The sequence below is a fragment of the Bemisia tabaci genome, chromosome 8 (assembly GCF_918797505.1).
Source record: "Bemisia tabaci chromosome 8, PGI_BMITA_v3".
NCBI lineage: Eukaryota > Metazoa > Arthropoda > Insecta > Hemiptera > Aleyrodidae > Bemisia > Bemisia tabaci.
The window spans coordinates 4,565,051-4,589,509 of record NC_092800.1 but is presented as its reverse complement, the minus strand read 5'-3'; the positions used below and the strand labels follow the sequence as shown (position 1 = coordinate 4,589,509).

Below are 24,459 nucleotides of genomic sequence, written 5' to 3'. Positions count from 1 at the left end.
AATAGAGCTTATTTTTGTAGATTCATAATTACTTCAACACTCAACATTTATATTACTTTGTTGGTATTCTACCTTTTTCCTAAGAATACGTGTACAATCTTCAAGGCTCCGAGATTAAAATGATGCTGTTTTGATTTTCAGACGACTACATGAAACAATGTAATTAATATTTTTGTGTGTTTTTCTTATGTTTTCTTTAGAAACAAGAGGGTAGAATTCAAAATGGTATGAGAAGGAAAGTAGAGAAAAATTCAAGGATTACAGTCGTCTAGTGTTGATCCTCTGACCAGGAAAAAAACGGAAAACATCGGATAGTAACAATTATTATACAATGTATTTTATATTTGTCAGAAAATCAAATTTAAATTATTCAATTTTGTTCAATTCAAACTATGGAGATATTTTAAAAACTCTGAAGAAAAAAATGTCAAACTAAATCTAGATTATGAAATGATTTGAATAATCACCATATGTTTGAGACATTTGTGGCAGGAGTGGTATCATAACGCCAAAACACTATGTGTTGATTTAACTTTTCTAATGACATGACTGATCCTTCTCGTATTAAAACTCGTTAACCTTCTTTCTTTTTTAAAATCAAACTTGTGCTTTCAGAAAAAATGAAGAAATTATGGATGATGTCTACGTGTATGCATGATCAAAGGAGCTTCATAGGTTTGCTGGAAAATGCGCGGCTTGCAGAATAAAGCGAGAACCTCATTGTCAGTAACTGATATGAGGAACTGTGCAGTTCACGAGAAGAGATGATCAAAATTGAACAGTTTTAATCAGAATTAGCTTAACTATAGCAGATAATCGTTACATAATTTTTTTCTTTAAATGACAATTCTGGCTATAACTTGTGTATGTGTATTATTTTCAACTGATTTTGGTTGAAGCAGCGTGATTAAATCGTCTTATTGCCTTTAAGACAATAACTTCAGATAATTTAGGAATACTTCGGCTTTTTCACTGCTTTGTAATTTAAAAATAAGTGCAGAATCCGATGGAAACTTCACTTTAAAATTAGCAAGAAAATACGAAGTGAGATAAGAAGGAAATGACATTTTCACCCTAAATCCTCACATTTTTTCCGAAAGTCATCAAAGCTTGCACTTGCTTAATCTTAGTTAATCCGATCACTTTGGAAGAGCTAAGCGGCATATCCTGGAGCTTCGTTTTAGTACCAAGTTTAGTCTTTTAAGTAAATTACTTGAGTTCTTTCTGGACATAAAAATCATGCAAAAACATTATAAATGAATGGAACCCTCAGGATCACTAATTTGTATCCGTAATCCGCTGCTATTCAGGGTAATTGACCCAGTGACCCTGTGAAATTTCTAGACAAGCAGAAACAGACTGAATATGATCGGAAAACAACAGGAGAAAGAAAACAAAACAAACTAAACGATTCAATCGCCAGGTAGCGAGGCAGGCACGCTCTAAAGGCTCTCATTGTCAGTTCCGGCGGACATGACCGAGGTGACGAGTAAACAAAAAGCGTTGCTAATCGCGATTGAAAGCGTTTCCCAAAGCTCCGAGGAAACACTTCAGAAGTTGCCCTAGACTCGGGTGCAATGCCACTAATATTCAGAGTCGAAATCATCATCAAAAATGATAGAATCACGAGGATGGTCCAGCATCCAGGCAGAGCCATCCCCTCTCCCGATGGTTCCTCGGGTTCCCCTCCCCCCGCCCAGGTTCATTCATACACTCCCCTTTGGGCGCGACGAAGACAGCGCTATGGGCCGGGCGAGCGGCGGAGCGAGACACCCGCAGCGACTAGGAGGGATAACCGGGAGCCAGAAGAGACCGGAGTCGGATTTGATTGGCCGCCCGCCTGGTTGCGCCGGCCGCCGCCAGAGGGCGCCCGCGGCCGCGCTATCGCCCGACTCTGCGCCTTCGCCGTGGAGCGCTCAAAAAACTATCGTTTGATTTATAATACCTCTAACACGTGTTCCTGTTATTCTTTGGGCTCACTCCGTATCAATGCGTTGTCGGAGCCCATTCAAAAAAGTGATCGGCCCCGAAAAAATTCGGATTTTAATCGCTCGTCGTTTTTCGGAAAAAAATTTCGTGATCCTCAGTCGCTGCCGCGCTCTCGCGTGACGCACTACCTTAGAAATTTTTCCCCGACTAAATTTTCCGGGAAAAAAAATTAAAAAAAGTGGAAAAAAATAAAATTCGCGCGCAAAGTTACGGGATGTGGATCAGTTAACGCAAGGATACTCCGGTTCCCGAAACAGTCGCCTGGAATGATTGTGATCTCCTCCGAGTAGATTAATAGTCGCAACCCTTTCAGCCATTGTTCTCCGCGCGTCTTTTGCAACGAGCCTTTCTCAGTGTGTGTTGTGCAAAATTCCTCGCCGAGGTCAGCGCCTCGCCTTAGTGTGACTAATCGCAGCTATTGAGAACGCTCCGGAATACATTAGTGCCCCGCAGAACGCATCCTCCCTTGTGCAAGTGTAAAAAGTGCATTGTGTAATCCCAGGAAAGTGATACCCCGCCGAAATCCTCGTGATCAAGATGAGAGAGTTATCAGTGCATCATGTTCACCACCCAACGACCCGCATTAGAATCTTGTAATCCGGCTTCGTGGTAGTGTATAAAATTAAGTTTTTTGGGATTTTCGGGTGTGCAGTGTGACATTTTCGATGAACATGAGCTCCTACCAGTTCCTGAACCACTTGGGGTACCCCCAAAGTGGTGGCCAAGGCCAGGGTCGATCGGGGGCCAGCCCGGTTGACCCCACCGAGGGCAGCCCCAGCTCGGACTACTACAACCCCAACGCGGGGGTTGTCGGGTCCTACGCGGTGGGCAGCGGGTGCTACTCCCCCCAGGCGCAATACAACGCGGCCGCGGTGCAATACATGCAGCAGTCCCCCGGGGGCATGATGGACTACACCCAGCTCCACACGGCCTCACACCCCCGGCTCAGCCAACACCTCCAACCCCTGAACTCACTGCCGTCGCCGGAGGCCTTGCCTTCGCCGATCCTCAACAATAACAACAACAACAGCACCCCGGTGACGGGGTTGGGGGCTCAAAGCTGCAAGTACGCGGACTCTACGACGACAGCCCCCTCGGCGAACGGAGTGGCGTCCCCGCAGGACCTGAGCACTTCGGGCCCCGGCCAGCCGCGGTCCCCCGGGCCCCTCCAGGTGAAGACCTCGCGGTCCTCCACGTCTTCGGCCATGTCGCCGCCGCTTTTGGGGGCCCAGAGCTCGGGGCCCGCGTCCCAGACCTCCTCGTCGCCCGCCTCCTCCACCTCCTCGTCGTCGACCCCCGGCCCGAACAACTCCTCCACCTCCGGGAGCAAGTCCTCCGGCAACCCACCGCAGATCTACCCCTGGATGAAGCGGGTGCACCTAGGACAAAGTGAGTACAAAATTTGTGTCCTGATTAGAACTAGGGGGGTTTTGGATGGGACGAGGGAATGCCAACTCCCTGATTGTGGGGAGACCGAGTTTTAGGGTGGTTGGGCGTCGCAGAGCGCCAGAGAACGCCGTGAGAGAGGCTCTTGTGTATGTATTAGAACTGCGCCTCCTGCACAGATAAAACTGAATGTTTCATGAATTACAACCCAGAATGGAGGATTTGCAGGTGTCTGAAATTTGATGAATTTCGTGTGCAAATGGAAACTACTGAGTGAACTGAACACAGGGATACTCTTTGTTCATGAATTGAACAATTATTGGAAAAGATATGGCAAAACAATCTAATCTGCTGAGGTAGATCTGCTTAAATGGGAAATGCTGCTAGATGACATCACTGGGCGGTAATTTTTTTCACTTTTAAACGTATTTTTTTACTATTTCCGATGTCAGAGAAAATTTTAAAAAATACTGCAAAATCAGCTCTTCAAGCTTTTTCAGATAAAGTAATCAAAAATTGCGTGTAAATATTCCATTGAAGACCCCATCGACCAAATCATGAAAAGTTCCTATTAAACAGGTCCGAGATGGGCTCCTTCAATTCTACTGAGTGGGAATTCCGTTTAATATACATCTAAAAGTCATCAAAAACGCTCAATGGGAATCAACAATCGACTTTCAGAGGTATAATGGGGCCATTAGACATGACAACTATTGAATAGAGAATTTGCAGGTGTCTGTTTGATGAATTTGATGTGTAAGTGGAAAGTACGGAGAAAAGTTATTGAAGGAGATTTGACAAAATGATCTAATCTGCTGCTATATATGCGTTTACATGGGAAATTATTTTGACTTACTTTTTTGATGTTTTGGTCCGATCCAAAAAACAAAAACAAAAAAGTAAGTCAAAATAATCATGACATCCGACAGAGTGGAAAAACCCCTTAGTTTACATGGGAAATGTCGCTGGATGACGTCACTAGGCGCAGCATTGGTTTACTTCTGAATCAATTTTTATTCTATTTTCTAAGTCAGACATTTTTTTTAAAAAATTCTGCGAAATCAGATCTTGAAGCACTTTCAGATGAAGTAATAAAAAAATTGCGTACTAATGCTCCAGAGCCTGTCGTCCACATCATGAAAAGCTTATTTTAAACAGACGCGAGATGGGCTCCTTGAATTCCACTGAGTGGGAAATTTTGTCGAGATTGCGCCTAAAGGCATCAGAAACGGTCTATGGGCATCAGTAATCGACTTTCATAAGTATAATGTGGTCATTAAACATGTCAGTTATTGAGCTAGCAACTATAGGTAACGGAAAATTGTCAAGAATGTTAACATAGTTTCATGCAAGTATACAAAGAGGGTATCAATAACGAGGCGTTTCTACTGGTGCTCTGAGAAACTTTTTTCCGTGTGCACTTGTAGAGAAATTGCATCAAAATATTATCTGGAGCATGTCAAAATTTTATTGACTTTAAAAGGTGACTATACTACATTTATTCGAATTTTGTTTTGATCTGATTGACGATCACAGTCGGTTCATTAAATAAGTTGACAGCAGGATGGCACTAAAGTCGTGTTGAAAATTTGCACAATTATTGACTTCATTATGAGAATATCGTGACAAGTTGCCTACTTAGTGTCGTCTCCGGTATTTTTTTAACATTTTATGACTCTCTTGAATGCAAACGAACGGAGGCAAGAAGCTTTTGTTTCTTGCCACGTGAACATTACTCATGCACGGTCTCTTTAAAAAATCAGTTTCTGTATCACTACGTTTCGGCAGTGTGAAAATTCATTTCTGCAAATCTTGTACACTGATTTTCTCACTCGTGATTTTCTGATAAGTACCTGGTCGAAAGTGACCCAGTAGTTCCAAATGAAATGCAGTTAGTTGAATTTTCTGCGATAGAAGTTTCCCCTGCTATCACGCGGTAGTAAATACCTATGTATATTGATTAACTTCACCCCATTCTGGCGGTATAAGGGAATTCCTATTCACGTATAAAATAAGGAATATTCTGAGAAAATTCTGTCGATGCCATGAAAATTTCTTCCGCAGTCAAGTATGGAAAGAAATCCTCCTAAAGTAAAATCGGCTTATGTGGAGGTTCGCTTCCCTGTACTCAACTTTGCCCAAACCTCTAAGTATTATTTACATTAATTGGTGGAAAATACATTATTTCGATCAAAGATAATTTCGATCGACACAGGAAAACTTTTTAAGTCCTTCTTGCAATTTTATCCCCACCAAATATACTCGTAGTTTCAGAAAAACGCGGCCTCTTTCTAAAACGTAAACTGTTAAAATATTGTAAATTTTGTGAAATGAAATTTTTAACGCAGTTTTTTATTTACTGATTTGCTTACTTTCCTATATTACAGATTTCCATACTTTTCGATCATATGTATGGAAGTAAATCCGTTTTTAAAAGATGTGTCCAGGCATCATGATTCAATACTCTTAATTTTTTTTAACACTTTACTACTCATAGGGGGTCTTATGCATTCCTACTCGCATTATAGAGAGGAAAATCGCATATTTGTACTTCTAAATTTTACCATCGAAAAATTATACACTTGATTATTTTTTGAAAAGTCTCCGTTTTGGTGTTATACTCGTATTAAACAAATATAATCGCTTGATGCATCAGATATTTATGACAATATAACAATTTTTAGAAGTTTTATCACTAAGTGCTTAAAGTACGAGTTAAATATCTTAATTCCAGTGGCAGCAATTAACAGAAGCTTAAACAGCCCATCCCGGGTACGTAAAATAATTTAATCTTGCGAGCACGGTAAAACTGTAGCTGAGGAACAGCAGGGATAATCGAGCATGTAAATGAGTATTATTAAACGATTGAAATCTAGACAGAATAATCTTTCGTTACCACTTAGACACCATCAACTCTGAAAACTGATTCATTGCATCGGCGAAGAAACATTAAGAACACATACTTAATGACGAAGATTACAAAATTGTGAAGATTTTACAGTTCAAGTACTAACTTTCTTGAAAGTCTCGTGCGTGTTAAACTTCCTCCATTAAATTGTATAAATTTCATACGAATCATCGGCCGTATTCACAGCCGTGAGAGTTTTTTTTTTTCTCAGGGAGTCGTCATTTGGTTTATTCAGTAAAAAAAGGGAATTAATCTATAACCGCAGCATAGTATTGAGAAAAAATTGAACAAAGGAGTGCAAAATTTGATAAAAACATTTTCTGCGTAATTTCTTGCCATTGATGGGAGTTTTGAATACTTTACCACCTTAAAAACTCAATAAGTGAAGAATTATTGTACTAAAGGTTTAGCAGATTTCAAAGTGGGTCCTTGGCTATCCCAAAATTTTTCAAAATCTATAAATTGTCTCCCTCTTTTTTGTTTCTTCGTAGTTAGAAGTAATAACAATCCTATAAGAGAATCAATGTATTTTACTCTGTAAATATACGTTAATCTTTGTGTCATTTTGGAGGCTTCCTTTAACTTTCCATGTCACTATGCTAACCATGTATTAAAAAAACTTTTTGAGAAATGGTTACGAATACGTAGTCACATGAGACAGAGACTTTAAATGTAAATGAAATCACTACGAAGTCAAAGTTGTTTGAATGAATTTTAACTCATTCGCTATACCCATTATGGGCAATCAACTGGTGTAATAGGGTTAAAAACATGACCCCAAACAAACAATAAAACTTTCACCGAATTTTGATGAATTGACACGTAGTACCGCGAAACATGAAAATGAGCATTTACGTGGGGTCACGGGTGAGGGAAGGGGTGCCCTTACTCTTTTACAAGAACCATAAATCAAGGAGCCGACACCACGAGTCCTTCTCCAACCCCCGGATCTTTTATTAAATATCTTCCTCAACCAGAAGCAACCCAAACTTGCGGTGTGTGGACCCTCTAAGAGCCACTCTCTTGAGGGTCTATTTGTCTGTTTATTTATTTATTTAGTTTTATTTATTGTCTTTTTCCCGTCGATTTAGGGTTAAATATTCTTGGCATCCACTCATATTAGCTCAATGAAATCAAGAATAATTCCATTCGAAAAATAGAGAACTCCTGTAATGACGTGTTAGGAACAGAGAATGTATCGTTAAATTGAGTGGCTTTGGTATTTCCGCGTGTTTTTCATGCAGCATCGCAACTTTTTCTCTTCTTCTTTGTTTTTAAAAAAAAAGTTGATTTGCGAAAGTGTAGAGAGTGTCTCGTGAGTTCTTGGCAGGAAGTCTTTGCAAGAAAAATTTAAAGTTGACTCTCGTGAGAGGGAATAAATTGTTTCTTAAATTTAACAAAAAAAAAAAAAACAAAACAAAACAGAAAAATCATACCTCACTCTATGCTATATCGTACTTGAAAGAAAGAAAATGGCAATAATATGCCAACAGTTCTATGAAAAGCTCCTACGTTCCTCATGCTCACATCATTCGGAGTTTTAAATTCTTGGAATACCTTTTTATCCGCGAAATATTTGTCTTCTGCGAAAATTCTTAATTTTTCAAACTACTCTTTTTCTGGCGTTCACGATCGCCGTCGCTAAATTATCATAGTGTTGAATACAACACTGGACCGTGGACATTTTTACTACTTGAACATGAAAAAACGTTAAAAAAATTACGAAGGAAGAATGTGAAGGAAATTTTCAGAATGAATGTAGAAAGGATGACGCTTTCAGTGAATTATAGTGCATCTACACAAAGAGAAATTTCAACACAAAATATTGGTTAATACGGGAAGAAAAACACAAAATAACTCTATAATAGTCGGTTGATAATTTCAAGAAAAAATGCCAGCTAGTTTACTTGAAGAAATTGAATAAAAAACGAGTGGTGAATTCCAACGTCGAAGTCGGAGGAATGACTTTTTTTCATGGAGTCTCTTCACTGTTTTCTGCGCTAAATTTGCCGCAAACTGCATCAAAATCAACACAACTTGTGTTGATTTGTGTTTCACTTTCTACATGGACCAAATGTAACGGAAGAACACAAATATTTTTATCAAAGTGGTTGCGTCTGCCAACATAAGCCCTTTTTGAAAAACATTTACTCTTTCCATAATTTTCCACTAACTAAATCTCGTTTTAAAATCCGAGAAAATGAATACATGTCCCGGACGTTTCTACTGCGCTTCACTTTGTGCTTAAAGCTCCAAATATTGGAATTAACTCATCTTAATTGACTTAGCGATGACATTGTGATATTAAAGTAGTAGAAGTAGTAAGTTTATATCAGATTACGGTTTCCAGAAATTGCTGTATATTTTCGACGCACCTAAACTACATTTTTCTTCGTAATTTTACCTGCCGTCAGGGTAAATTTCGGTTTTAAAAAAAATTCGCAATTGTTGGATTTCTTCTCAGAATCTTCCCCTTTCAAAATGAAGATTATTTTGTAGTGCTTACATACTTGTTGGAAGATGCAAGGCGCAAGAAAATAAACCCAACAGATTAATTCGAAATTGAGAGAAGACTTTCAAGCCCTCTTTTCGTGTCATATAAAGGAGACAAGCGGCAAATTGGATGTTTGTCACAAGTGCAATATGTCATAACGTGATTATACAACTCGCGTTGGAAATAGCTCGAGAGTATATTTTCGGAGATAACTCAGGAATCATTCCGTTTGGGCTATACAGAGAGAATTTCATAGACATCATCGCCATGTTTACGTAAGAACATAAATAACGAGCTGGGAATGTTTTGCATTCGACCAAGAATAAATTTTCTTGAAGATGATCTCGCCGGCAAGATGTTTTGTAGGATTTTCAAAGGCATATTATGTAAGGATTTAATCATAGCTATTCAAACCAGATGCGTCGTAGAAAAATGTGCAATTTCAAATTCGAACATTGAAATGGCTAAATCGTTCGTTAGGGTGGACTTTTTTAGAAATAATTCTGCAAAATAGAGTAAATTAGCTTCTCATTTCACTAGTTTCACACAAAACAATATAAATCAATTTAATAAGCACAGGATTTTCTAATTTTCACTGAAAGAAACCTGAATATGAACATTTCCCAAGCTTGATTTTCATTCAATCGTAAGAAAAAAGGCGTCGCAGCATATACAAAATTGTGTTGATTGCAACTATTTCGTTTAAAACTCAATTCATCAATCGTCTGGATAACGGCTGAAAAGATTTTAAAAATTACGCGTTATTTTAGTAGACGGTGTGTTTTGACTGATGAAGTATGTACACTAATTGATAAAGGATTATTCTTCATAGAAATTGAAATTTTTACATAAACATTTTCTCCGCACTGTTAAAATCAAGAATGTTTTTCCCTTTCTCTCTCTCTCCTCTCTCTGTAAGTTTTGTACTAAAGATGTCCTTAAGTCGAATTTCTCTCTCCAACGCGTTTCATTTTTATGAAGATCTGAACACTAGAAAAGAAAACTAAGAAGGAAGTTGCCCACGTAATGACGTCACTATGTAAAATGGGGTGACTGAACTTGAAAATCTACCGAAGTCCTTCGAATTCTTTTCATTTGTTGCCCTTAATTAAAAAATTGACTGTCTAGTACTCCAGCTTGGGAATCAAAAGCTCTAAGTTTCACCACTGACAACAGGAGCATATAGCTCGAGGACCGAATCAGTATATAACACAAGACCATCGAGGTATGTGGCAAGCCAGTTGAGGAGATAAATCATTTATTTGTCCGAGTCAATAAAAGAGAACACTTGTATCATGGTTGCCATTCCCTCTGAATAACATGTTCAAGCTCTGAGGTTTATACTCTTGATCTGTTATTTTTTACTCAGGATAGTGGCGATTTTTCAAGTTGGTAACATTCTTTTTCCTCCATTTAAATCCATTAAAAATATCGATTTAAGGGAGGCAAGCTGCCTCATCGAGAATCGATTGTTCTACGTACATTTAAATGGTGGAAAAAAGAGTTGCCACCTTTCAAGAATCAACCTTATTCTATAACTATCGTTACATTCTCAACATGTTTCATCGCCGTAATATTTGATAGTAATATTCCGAAAAAACTGAAATGTCAGTCTCAAGATCATCATTAAATAATATTCGTAATATATGTCAACTTTTGAATCCTTAAATACATTTAAAACCATCGATGTCGATGTAATATCTATAGTAAATAGGAAGCATTTATGCGCTGAAGAACTGCATCAAAATGAGCTGTGTAGTGTGTATGTCGCAGGCAAATAGCTGTCGCCGGTAAAGTGCAATCTAATTGTGGTAATTAAAAAAATGGAAAAATTTAGTAGGAAAGAAAAAAGAAAGAAAGTACTGATTACTCTGAGTGGGATTCGATCATACGAGTTTTTCTTCGAGAATCCATGAGCACACTCGTGAGTGCGTGTAGTGGAATCAATTATTTTTATTTAAGTTTAGATCGGATAGGCAATTAAACTAACCGCCCGGAAAGGCGGGGAGTATCACCTAGATTGAAGGCGCTCCGCCCCGGGATCGTGATTTTGAAGTTCTTTACCGACGAAACTTTTATTATGTTCGTGATAATTATTGCATTACAATTTGATGAGTTAACACACGTGACATTTTGCAAATGTCCGGCACATTCTGACAGCCTGCGACATGCACACAGGCTTTCGGTACTTATTTTCCCTTACTTAAAATCATCTGTACATAGTTCCTGCTGATACAAACCCCCACCTCATGAAACTAATAAATTTATCCATGCTCCCTAAATTGTAGATAAAAACTACACTGATGTACTTGCTAAGAACGCCGTATGAACCTTCTAACATTTAATAAATATCTATTAATTAATGCACATTTTCTGGGAAAATTTAAATATTTATTTCAGAATTTTATTGAGAATTTTTACGAGAAGTCTTCTTGCAATTGAATGCAACATTTAAGGTGAAAATATTTAATATTTTCGTAAATTTATATTATGAGGATACTCTCCTTGAACTAAACCATTCCAACCATTCACTGACCATTCAAATTTTCATATGGCTCTCTTCTTTGAGACGGTAGCATAGGCTTCAGATTGAATTTATTTTATTTATTTTTCTCGCACGAAGAGCGGAGCTTAGGTCGATAAGACCAATAAAAGAGCCTCGGTTTCGAGTAAGAACACAAAGTCTCGATGGAAGACCAGTTTTTTACCGGCCTTCAACTCTCTTTCGAAACGAACAGCCACCGACTCCATCGCGTCCAATTGCAATGCTCCCTGATGTTATCTCCACCGGCCCGGACGAGAATCAGAAAAATCTGGGAGCGGGACTCAGCCCCCCGCCGAAGAACCGCGTATCTCTCACAGCACCTCCCCGGTTATAGGCGGTTTATGCCCTGGATTCTCGCTGTGAAAACCGCGTAACCCATATAGTACCTCCGCAGTTATAGGCGGTTTGTGCCGCGGGTTCTCGCGGAGAAAATCCCGAAGCCCGTCGAGCATCCAGCCGGTCAGGGGTAACCTCGCCGCAAACCGGTTCGGAACCGCTGGGCGTCGTTGCTCCTCGGCTCGAATTTTATTACGAAAATGGTTGCTCGGGTGGGAAAACGGAATGGAAGAGAGAAAACATAAAAATGGGAAAAACATGCGCTGCATGCTTAAAGGCCCCGAGCGGCTGGTGTGGAGGAAAAAACGGCCCCTCCCCCCCCCCCCCTGGACCGATGAATGTATCCTCTCGAGTGTGGTTTATTTAATATTGTTAACGTGATACTTCCACTAAGGAGACATCTCCGTCGCATACTGCCGGGCTGCGGAAAAACGTCGTGTGAACCCTCAGGCTTTGCCAAATTTCCTCCGGCAAATCACTCATTTTCAAAAAAATTTTGAAATGTTTTTCTGCCAATTTCTCAGATAATTTTGCCTGCAATTTGATCTGAAGGGTCTGAAAATTTCAAAGGAAAAATTCTCACCATTTTTCTCAAAGATAAACATTTTATCGTAGGCAATTTTGCAACTCTCAAATGTTCGTAGGCCGTTCTTCCTCAAGGCAGTATTAGTCTCTCGAGTTTGCCCCCGAATTTTCGGGCATTTCCTTTGGGTCGTAGATGAATTTTTCTTAATTTAAAGGCGAATCCTCACCTTCTGCGCAAAGACAAAATCCACAATCGATATATTTTAAATTTCAACCGAAAAGTACCATTGAACGATCATCAACTCTATATGGACCCAGTTCATCAAAAACAAACCAACTCCCATTAAGTTGAAACTAAAAAGAGGTTTGAAGTTTTAATCCAGCATGAGGCTGAATACAGAAGATAAACTTAAACCTCTTTTTTCACGAACTAATTTCTTATTTTCGACTTCCAGATTTTGGCAGGAGAAAATAAACTAGTGAATCTCAAAAACATTCAGCTCAATTTTTTCAAAAACGTGGGTTGGTTTCTTTCCGATAAACTTGGTCCATTTGACCATCAAATCCAAGCTTCTTTGTTGGAAACTCGATTAAAAAAAACATGAAATGTTTGATTCCTCGCGTTTATCACTGATTCAACAATGATAGTCAGATTAACAGAGGACTCATACTCTAAAGTAAAAATTGTATTGATGCTTCGTCAGTTGGCCTTCGTTGTCTATTACATAACCGGCACACAATGGACTGAGCCATTAGATGAGGTTGGACGTATAATATTAGACTAAACTTGCAAATTTTGATGTTTAATCAGTCACAATTTCAATTTCCAGGGGTGTACCTGAAAGGAAGTTCCACGAAAAAACCAATGGAACCATTTTTAAACTTTTCCGCTTCAAATTTTTGAAGATATAAGCTTTTAAAGTTTTAAACTTTTGTCCGACTTCTTATATGTACTCGTTCTATTGTGCAGCATTTTATAAGTCGGTTCTCAAATTCCCGATCGACTCTTTCTCAGAATCCAGTAAACTCTGCGTTAATTTCTTAGAATCATCAGTTTTTCAAGGCATGAAATTTTTCACCCCAAGAACAAACAATAATTATTCATTCCGCCTCTCTCTATTTTCGAAAGGGTAAATTCAAGAGATACAATTATTAATTTATTTGTCACACTACTGTCTATTTGTCTAGCTTGACTCAACTCAAAGTCAAATGTTTCGACGACGCGATGTCGAGGCATAGTTGTCAAATAGAACTTCCGCAGACTTTTCGAAGTTAGACGAATTTATTCAAATTATTAAAATTCATTCACCATCCGACACGTCTGCGCTAAGTTAATCTTGTCGAGTTGGAGGCGGTTTCAGCTTAAATTAATGTTGCCAAACTTAAAGAATTTGCTTCATAATATTGTTTCTATCAAGACCTTCATTCAAAAGGAGACCTTACAATTAGTCTAAAAAACTCCAAATTGACTCACTGATCCCCAATCATAGAGGAGAGTCTAGCAAACGATTTAGAGGAAACGCCGAAAAATTTGAAACCAACTCGAATTTACGGTTTAAAGTCAAATTTGTCCAAAATCACTAAAATTGCTCCTTGAAAAGCTCAACCGAGATCAAAGTACATAGATAAGATAGACCGACTAAAGGTCTCTTGACGGTTGCCGTTAGTTAGTCTATCACTTACCACCTTTGTCTATTACAATCACCCCCTTCCACCAATAGGATCGCTTCATTTGCCCCATGGCTTCTTTGTCTATAACTTTGTCTATAAATTCAAATAATTAGCCCGCAGGTCAAACTGGACCTTAATGGCTTGGATCCACGCTCAAATTTCCACCAATTTCCAATCAAATGGTGACTGGTGCGCACCATCTACCATCAAATTTTTGCGGCTTGCAAAAATTTGACCGGCATTTTTGTCATCATTTTGATCGGAAATTGACGGAAATTTGAGCGTGTATCCAGGCAACTGGAAAATCTTCGAAGCCAATAAGCATGGCAACATCGGCGTGGACCAGCGCTGTCAGTCTCCCGTTGCAGTTTAGCAGTGATTCCTCGGGTGATCCGCCCGTCTCGGATGATGCGAGCGTTTTTACTTTTTTTCCTCGCCGCGGCCCTCCCCCCCCCCCCCCCCCCCGGCCCGGCCGTGTCGCCGACAGACGCAGACGCCGCGACGAAATGACTAATTCCTAATTTGACAAGTGAGAGCTTAAGCAGGTACCCCCGGAGCCGGGGGCCGGGGGGCGGGAGGAGGGGGGCGAAGCTCGCGTTTACACGGGGGAAGATTGACAGATCCATTTGGGAGTCGTCCGGGCCGGGGAGGGATGTCACTCCTCGGGGCGGCCGCTCGTTGTGCGATGACGGACGGGGTCGGTCACAACTCTGGTGGAGTCGGCGTCGTGCGCGGGGCGACGCTGATAATTGACGTGTAAATGAGCCCGCGCAAGGGGCCATTCACATGCAGATCCGAGCGTGTGTGGCGCGGGACGTGTCGAAAGGAATTTGCGCGCCGGGACAAAGGAGCCCGGATTTCGGGCCGCGCGTTAGGCGGCGTTAGGTTCCACGTCAGCGTCGACGTCCACGTCAGGATCCAGAGCGGAGTTCACGTCGAGCCGCGGCAACGTGGAACTTTAGAGGGCGCCGTTTCGGACGAAGAGCAGTCAAAAATTCTTCTGGGGCAACAGTGGGGTAGAGTAGAGTGCATGTACACGTAGAAAAAAACTTCGTGCAGGGGCCTGAAGTTTAGGTCATATGGATCTCTGAAGTTTTCGGATCGAGCATCTGAACACTTTAGATCTAGCTGTCGAGGTTTGGATCACACACCTGAAACTTCAGTTCTTACATCTGAAGTACTTCGGTTTTCACATCCGAAAAACTTCAGTTCTCACATCCGAAAATCTTCGGTTCTCACATCTGAAGTACTTCAGATGTAAGAACTGAAGTACTTCAGATGTAAGAACTGAAGTTTCAGACGTGTGATCCGAACCTCGACAACTAGATCTAAAGGGTTCAGGTGCTCAATCTGAGAACTTCAGAGATCCATGTGACCGAAACTTCGAGTCCCACGCACGAGTTTTTTTTCTCCGTGTGTGGGGCGAGTACAAACATGTCGAAATATAGAGCTCTTAGGGTTCAGAATTGGGCAGCTACCTCTTCAACACGAAACAAATCTGAGTAAAGCCGCTGCAAATCCTTAGATTCCCATATCAGACCAAGATGTCCAAGAATGTTCATAAATGAGCGTCATTCCTCAAAAATTAGTAACTTTATGCAAGAACTAAGTCAAATACGTGCTTTACAAACGAAGGGTTGTGACATCTGAGGGGCTTGAAGGACATGGCGCATAAGTGCAGTTTTTGAAAAAAAAATTAGATATTGATGATTTCAAGTTTAACGAGTCTTAATATGTATTCTGTGACAAACTCGCTCCCAAATTTCAATTTTTAAGCATCAAAAAGTCAGTTTAAACTTTCTTTTCGGCATTAGGATTCATATAATTTTGAAGCTTTATCCACGCAAGTCTCGAAATAGCAAAAACTGCACTTACGCGCCCTGTCCTTCAAGCCCCTCAATTGTAATGATAAATCAATTACTTGCGATACTACTACACTTGTGATGAAAGTAAACAATACAATGAGAAGACAGCGCTGATATACCCAAATGATCAGAGTTTGAGTTTTTTCCTGAGGTAACTTGGGTTAGCGCCTTGGATACCACTATTTTAACTCCAGGGAGCCCATATTGCATACTCTCTCAAATGAAGGCGAATCGTGCCGCTGACAAAGCTCGGTGGTATAAATTGTGTCGCTCGGCAATTAACTCGGCCAAACACATAACCACATCATATTCGGACCCTGACGGTACGCGTTCAGGTGTTTCTTGCAATCAAAATTTCTCTTGTTAAGTTAGTAATTGATTGATTTATGACTTGTTAATCACAAAATGTTCATGAATTAATACGATCAAGCCTTTCAGAATTTGCACACGAGGCTATGTTCGTTTGTTTCGGTTTGAATCATCGCAAATAAATTATGCAAAATGGAGTATTTGTATGAGGAGAGAACGGTTATTTGAAGATAAAGCCATGACCTTTTAGGGCCCAAAAGGGCAGCCAACTCATGAAACCAACGGTATGCGTGGACACCATACGTTTATATAGCAACTGAATTTGACTTCATGAGAGCAACAAGGTTTGTCTCTGCTCTGAGTGACGTATAAACATGTTTCAAGGAACAACAACGATACAGCTCCCAAGCTACACACGCTCATCTCGACGACAGAGATGCTTCGAGTGACCCGATCAAAGAAAGCGCTTCAAACAGGAAGACACCGGGGTTGGATCCTAGCTCCTCCTCCCTGAAGAAAAGAAAAAAAAAATGTCGACGGAAGATCTTTGATTTAGTTTGCTCATTATATCCGTCATCACACTCACGAGGAGGATCCTCATAATTGTCACTTAGGCAATAATATTTCAATTATGGTCGTGATATACGCGGATTTATTACTTATATTTTTAGCACGAGTCGGCAACATTCGTAAACGTAAGTCGTCGGGAGATCCTCGTTTCTTTCCTCTCTATGCAACTCGTTCTACTACGAGCTTGTGTGATGATACATTACTGTGACCATGTGCTTCGATCATGTTGGTTCAAACCACAACACACCCCCACCCTCCTTTGGAGCATACCGCTCCGATTGAATAAATGAAATACTGTATGTGCAATTGAAAAACATTTCATAGTTCAATGAGTCGGCTTACGTAGGCTCTCGATGCGGAGGGCAACAATTCTGCAGGTTTGATTAGAGGATTTCCTCCAAGAGGATCAGAGTTTGATGTGTTATTCTTACGGTTACTTGGGTTAGCGCCTGGATTCCACTATTTTAACGTCAGGGAGCCCGTGTTGCATACCTTTTCAAATGAAGGCGAATCTTGCCGGTGGCATAGCTCGACGATGCGACCTGTTCCGTTTGACGATCAACACGGCAAGCACATAACACATAACTTTGTCATATTCGGACCATGGTGGTACGTTGTAGGGTGTTTCTTGCAATCGAAATTTCTCGTGGTAAATTAGTAATTGATTGATGTACTACTTGTTAATCACAAAATGCTTATGAACAATCATCATGAACGTCAAGTTACGGCATAGCACGTCAAGTTACGGCATAGCACGTCAAGTGCCAATTGTACTCTTCGGTTTTTGGCGTGGAAGACAAAGTGGAAATTTCATGTCAGGGTGGCGTTGCACTTCATGCAACACTTGATTTCTTCGTAAATTCTTGATCTAAAAATTGAGCTCATATCCAAATTTTTTGGGGTAATTGAATTTGTCAAGAAAATGTTTGACGAGAATTTCCCATTATATGCTGCAAATGCACCCAATCATGCGGATCTAAGTGCAAACAAACCCCAAGGTACTTCTGGCGTCATAAACCGGTGGTGGAACGTGAATGATTGACTATCGATATTTCCCCATTTGAAAGCAAGGTAAAGAATCGATTATTAAGGTGTTCGTTGCAAACACCTCGTTTGTCGATCCCTTTCCATGGGCTTTAATGGCCTATAATCGATACATCTCAAAGCACGCCATGCCTCTGTCATAAACTTCAGAATGAATATTTAACAAGCGCTAATGTTTCACACCACTTCCAACCAATAAAGTAGCTTTATCGTGTAATAATCCAGTTAGTCGATAAAATCCCGAGAACAATTCGACTTATTGAGAGAAAAAATTCAAGAATTTTCAAACTTACACAAAATTATGAACTTAAGTTAGCTGAGAGGCAGTCAGTATTCGAGCGCGCCACCTCCGCAGCCAATCCTTCCCTGCTATTGGTCAGCTGGACTGGGACGGTTCGTTCACCATCGCGGCTGTTCAATTAGCTTCATCGTGGCCCCACCGTCCGGATTGCCAAATTTAGCGAGAAAATTCTGGATTTCTCTCCAACTCCAAAATTAGCCTTTCTGTCAAGCAATGAAAACTGAATTAAAGAGGTGACACATAACGCGTAGCACGAAATTCAGATTCAAAGTTTGTGTGATACATAAATTTTGATCGGATGTTTTTAGTAGCTCTTCAAAGTGTCCAAAGAATTTCATAAATGTTTCATTTATTGTGACCCTGGTGTTACTGAGTGGCGGAGTCAAAGGGAAGGGCAGATGCAAAAAAAAAAAAAAAAAAAAACGTGGTATTACATTTTTTTCATGTGAAAATTTACTGAAATTGTTTGGGGCCAGACCAATATCAAACCGAGAGTTTGCCTTCTGTAAGGGAGAAAGGGGGTCGTTTCTGAACCCACGACGCACCTACTGTGTAGTTTACAGCTTTAATGCCATCTTATTTTTGCTGAATTTCCCTCATATTTTACACCATCAATTACCTAAACAAACGATCTGGTATAAAATCCGCCAATTTTTAAATTCCAAATGTTTAACATGTACTGAGTTAAATCTGTTTAGAGTTCGATCGAGGGGAGGGGAAGATTTTATCCACACAATTGTCTAGGGATTCCCCGGCTCCTTTGGTTCTAAGGAGCCCTCTTCCCTTTCCTCCTCTCTTTCTGGCTATCTTTCTGGATCAGCCAATTCTAATGCTATCGCACGGAATCGTCTAAAAAACCGAAATTCGTGCCCGATTTGACAACACAGCCGGCGAGATGCAAAACTGGCCGGAGCACGATGGCTGGAAGAAGTGAGTCAATATCTAATTAAATACCTGCTAGAGCGCGCCGCGGTCTCGATGGGAGCGTGATCCCCACCGCGTTGCGACGGCGGGGCGGGGGGAGGGGTCCCCTCACGCGAATGTGATTGATAGGATAGCCACCTATTAATCTGATTCGTGATCCGGCGCAAGAGCGCGCCACCTGCACGGTAGGCGAGCGCGCCCACTCGCGCTCCCGGTCGTTCCTGCTCCATGCTCGATCCTCGATGATCGATGCTAATGGATCGCTCCGGGAGGAGCCACCGATCGCCGATCAGAGACGTGTGTGATTCCGAATCTGGATGCCTGAATAAGTGAATAGCCAATCTGCATCGGTAATTATCGGCCGTCTCGGTCGCGCGTGTGACCCGCTCGGTGCATTCGGTCGCCGGACTCCGGGGTCAAATCGGTAACCCGCTTTCCCGGTCTCCGCGCTGGCCAATCAGTCCTGGGAAATTTTCAGCCCTGAGCCCTGATTTGTAGTTCCAGCAGCTTGATTGTTAAAATTTTGTGGTTGTTGGATAGACATAGATGACATGGGTTAAAAGGCGGAGCGTGATTGGTCGGCTGTCTTATCGCTGCTTTATCGTACCTTTGTCAGGTGAGATGGACGACATACCGTCGGAAACTTAAGAGGTGCCGTTAGCTTGTCGTGAGTTCCACCCGACATAGGCTCGACAAAGCAGCGATAAAACATAACCGACCAATCACGCTCCGCCTTTTAACCTATGTCATCTATGTCTATCCGAAAAACACAAAATGTCAACAATCAGGCTGCAGCTCTCCTTGATTGTCATCCGGAGCATAAACCTAGCTAGGGTGGTTACCCCTCACTAAGGTCTACCGATATTTAGCGACTGAATAAAATGACATAGTTTTGGGGGGAGGGGGAGGCTCTCTGGAGGGCTGATTGTTGAAATTGATAGATAAAGCTGTAGACAAAGAAAACAAAAATTACATCGAAGGACAGGGCCGGATTTACTTACTTGTCGCCCATGGGCCGCCTGTATTTTGCCGCCTCATTCGTTTTGAAACACCAATAAAAACCATCAGGTGAACGTGCCGGAGGGGGAGGGGTGTATAAGACGCGTTTACTCGTCTTGGTCACATTTTTTGCGAAAGCCCTGTTAACACTACTAGCAAAATTTCACGGAACATGGCGCGAAAGTTAAGTTCCGTAAACCTATCTCTGTATGAACAAGGTCTTCCATTTATAAGAAATGAACCAAACAATTATGAAAGAACAAACATAAATGTGGTTTAATAATTTTAACTTCCGCCGCCGCGCCGCGCTGATCACACTGTGTTTAGCGCAATGCGTGAAGTATTCCTACAGTCTTACTCTTACATGCGCTATGTGTTTCGGGCCGGCGCTGCTGCACGCACTGTGTTTGACGCAATGCGTGAAGTATTTATGCAGTCTTGTAGGCGCTATGCGCTTCACGCTGCCCGCTGCTGACCGCAGCGACCGCATTGTCTTTGGCGCGATGCGTGAAGTATTCATGCAGTCTTGTAGGCGCTAAAATGTGTTACATACCGACCGCCGCGCCGAGGGTTTCTCCTTTTCATCTCACGTTCTCGTCATCATTGCTCTCTGCGCCGCGCCGTTCCAGGCCAAATTCCGTGTTCGGTTTCTCTCTTAGTCTTAACTCGGCTAATTAAAGGTGCTGTCTATTGTATCACAGAAGGACGACAAAATTAGAGATATACTCTCAGGAAATGAGAGATTTTGTCAACTTTTCTCGTTCGTAATTTTTTTTTTTTTTCTGAATCCAATTTTTCTTTTTAGCTGCATTTAAAAAAATTGCAAAATTTGCCACCCCCTACATTTGACGCCATGGGCCGCGGCAGTTGTGGCCACCCCCTTAATCCGGCCCTGTCGAAGGATCCTAATGGTGGAAACAGGTGGTTGCAATGGACATAGGAGGTAGGTAATAGACTATAATTAACGGCAACCCACGAGAGACCATATAGTTAGTCCATCATTTACCCTCTCAGTCTCTAAGAACCACCCATTTCAACCGATAGGATAGCCCCATACTCCCTATGTCTTCTTTGTCTATCGCTTTGTCTATCAATTTTAACAATAAGCCTGCAGGACCTTGTTCAGGAACCTTGTTTAGGGACTCTAAAACTGAAAACACGGCAACCCTGCTAATGTATTTGCTCCCTATCTTTGCGTAGAAAGTTTGTCTTGATGAAGAGGTGGACTCAGAGTAGCGTGGGATATCCCCTCCATTACCAACTCTAAGAGTTTTTTTTGAGCTTTAGAGTTGATTTCAGAGAAAGCCAGTGGTACCGTCGTGTTTTTCGTGAAATGTTACCAAGGGATCGGTATTTAAATCGCGAATCCCTCACGCATGCAAGAGCTCCGTTCAATTTGAAGGCGTTTCAAAATGGGCGAATTCCCGGTTCCATTTGGCAGCTTTCCTCCTGTTCAGGACGCTTAAAGTCGGGGAGGACGTCCGTTGGAGGCCGAGAGCGCGGGCGCGTTTCCGAGGCAATTGCCGGTCGCCGTGTGACAAACGTTGTCTCCTCCAATTAGGGCTCGAAGCCCGTTTTGCCGGCATCAAAAACATAACTTGTGTTCGAGTCACTCAAAAACCGGGAAGCGATCGGGCTAATGCTCAAATTGACAGACTAAGAGCCTCGTACTCGACATCCACTCCGGAACGGGAAGACCGCTCCCTGTTGCCGAATTGTTCCAAAAAACCGAAAAATCGTTTCCCTCGTAACGTTAAAATGACCACACAGTAAAACTGCCGTGATAAAGAAGAACGCCGTTATGAACATTCGAGAGTTTTTTCACCGATAAAATGTATATTTTTGAGGAAAATTGTCGATATTTGTCTTTGAAATTTTCAGACTTTTTAGATCAAATTTCAAGCAAAATTACCTGAGATATTGGAAGAAAAATATACACACATTTTCTTGAAAATTAGTGATTTGACAAAGGAAATTTGGCAACGTCTGAAGGCTCATACGGCCTTTCTCCTTAGCACGGCAGAAAATGCAAGACTAAAAAGTTATAGTAACAGTGCGGTAGTGGCAGCTAAAATAAGCGAAACCCACCAGTGGCGTAGCCTGAAATTTTTCAGGTAGGAGAGGAATGAGATTCAAAAGTAAAAAACTCCTAAAAACCACGTAACGTGATTTTCCGGGCATGGGAAGGGTCCAGACCCCCTGGACCCCCCTCCTTCCTCTTAGCCGTGCCACTATGATCATAGAGGTATCGTCAGCTAAGTTGGCACTTTGTTTCCATTTCGCTGGCAAGTGACCGGGATGTAGTCGTCCAACAGGGGTCGAGGATTGACTACGCTCACGATTGGGCCGCGGTCAATCCTCGATCGCTATTGGTTGATTGCATCGCGATCACTCGCAAGCGAAATGGAAACAAGCGCCAATAGAACTGACGACACGTCTAATATGGTCAAAATTACTCCAAGAATTTTCCACCTCATATTCGAACAAACTTTGAAAAATGAAGCTTTCAAGAGTAAAAGGGCACAAAAAATTGTTTTTAAGAGACTGATATGATGCGTATCACAATGCGCTGCACTCAATTGTGCTTTTTATAGGAAACATGCAAAGAAATAAACAGAAATAGACAAAAATTAAATTTTTAGGGTTAATGCAGGCTTCTGACTCCCGAACGCATTCAAAATCAGTAATTGCATTATTCTCCTCTGCTCCTCCTCCTTTCTCTGCTTCCTCCTCCCTTTCTTTTCTCTCCATCTCCTCATTCTCTTTCGCCTCTTCTTCATCAATTCCCTCTTTTTTCGCTGTATAAAATCTCATTATTTTTTTCACTTTTTCCGACAGCTTGGCAACGCCACAGAATATTCACATCCTTATCCACACTCGTATTTGCCCGGCCCGGTTCCGTCTCGTAAATTCACCCCGACCCTCCCCTGCTCCGCCCCCTCCAACCCCCCCTACCCTGTCTTTTCTCCTCACCGGGAACTTGCGGAACGATGTTTAACATAATTATTTCGTGTTCACTGGCTACAGTTCACCTTTGCGTGGTGAGCACGCGCAGCACCTCCCCCTCCCCTCTTCCGGGGGCTACGCCTCCCTCAACCACGCAGAAAACCATCCCCCATCCCATCACCATCCCTGTGTATGAGAATATGCCTCCACTGAAATATCCCTCTAGGTAGGATGTGGAATGGTCGAATTTCCAACCCAAGAGAGATTATCGTCTATATTAAGATGTCCTAATTTTCATAATTTTTCAACTTAAAAAATTGAAATTAATTTCAAAAATCAAATTTTTCATGATATTTCAAATTGTAAAACAAAGGTGGTTTATCAGTCATAATCAATACATCGAGAAAACAATGATAAGACGAGAGTAAAAATATAACGATAAAACACAGTTACGCCTCGTGATTGTCTCAGAAGCATTGAAAGCGGTTCGCCTTCATTTTTTAGATAGGCAAAAAATCATCCCACGAGTATAAATAGTTGTATGTTCCTCGTAATCAAATCGTGAGGCTCGCTTCAATTTTAGAACGGAATCTGTGTCCTTCTTACGATCTCACGGTCACTCCAATTCTCAGAAGTGTATTTATTTATTTGAATTTTATATTTGATAGGACCGGTTACAAATAAGAACGAGGTTGATTCTCTTTTTGAAAACTTTGATGACTTAAATATTTTTGATCGCTTTTGTCAAAACTTAAGTATTTTGAAGTATAAGCCGCTTGAAGTGGATTTTTCCATTTGTTCAATAATTTTGTCAAAATGACTCACTGCGTGAGAAACACCAGGTGTTGTTGAGAAGTTCATCCCAACATGGCGTATCTCGAGACGGTTTTAATTATAAAATTCATCCTTTTTTTAAACAAATGTCAATAAGATGATGAAATGAAGGAGATATATTTGTAGAAAAAAACAGCACGAACGTGTTGCTAGTTTAATTTTTCTCAATTTTTCTTTCCTGGTTCTTTATACTTCAATTTATATGTTCACGAACTTTCATAAAGGATGCCTCGATTTATTACGGACTTTTACAAAAGTTAGACAATAATTTTCATAGGAAGGACAATATCTCGCCCGTACAAAAACGGTAGCCATTGTAGTTAGCTTGGACGTGAGATAACTTTTGACAGAGCCATCGCTTCGAAAAAAAATTGAAACGGGGACTGAAATCTCTGAAGAAGAAAAGATTCATTTGTAAAAGAAAAGGAGTGAAGCAAGCTCGTCTTATGATCAACTCGTAAGATTGGGCCGAACTCGAATCAAAAGAGAAGCCGCTTTATCCGGGGTGACATGGGAACAAAATGACAGCAGAAGAGAGAATTTAAATTTAGACCACGAGAATAAATTAATTTTTGTTACGCTGTACTAAAAGTGCATGAAAGCCGCTAGTCAATGAATTATTACTGTTTTTTCTGGGATCTCTCGTTTCAGGTCTCCACTCTCTCCCCCTCTTTTAGTATTTTTAATTTCCTTCTTTTAATTTTTTTTTATTTCTGACTCAAAAGTTAGGATGCGCTTGCACTGTAGGTATTTATCAAAGAGTTTCGGGTCCCGCTCTCCTGAATGAAAACCAAGGTAGGAAAAGAGACAAAA

The 24,459-nt window shown here is 41.1% G+C and overlaps 1 protein-coding gene across 2 annotated transcripts in view; it reads left to right on the top strand.

Annotated features, from left to right (window-relative positions):
• The first annotated feature begins 1,843 nt into the window (after positions 1 to 1,843).
• Scr (Sex combs reduced) overlaps positions 1,844 to 24,459 on the top strand; it is a 71,694-nt gene continuing 49,078 nt past the window's right edge. Inside the window, exon 1 of one of the 2 annotated variants that reach the window (XM_019052877.2) lies at positions 1,844 to 3,378. In XM_019052877.2, the coding sequence (XP_018908422.2) occupies positions 2,655 to 3,378 (724 nt within the window). In that variant the 5' untranslated portion in view covers positions 1,844 to 2,654. The remainder of the gene's footprint in view (positions 3,379 to 24,459) is intronic. The other variant, XM_019052876.2, reaches the window with a different exon arrangement.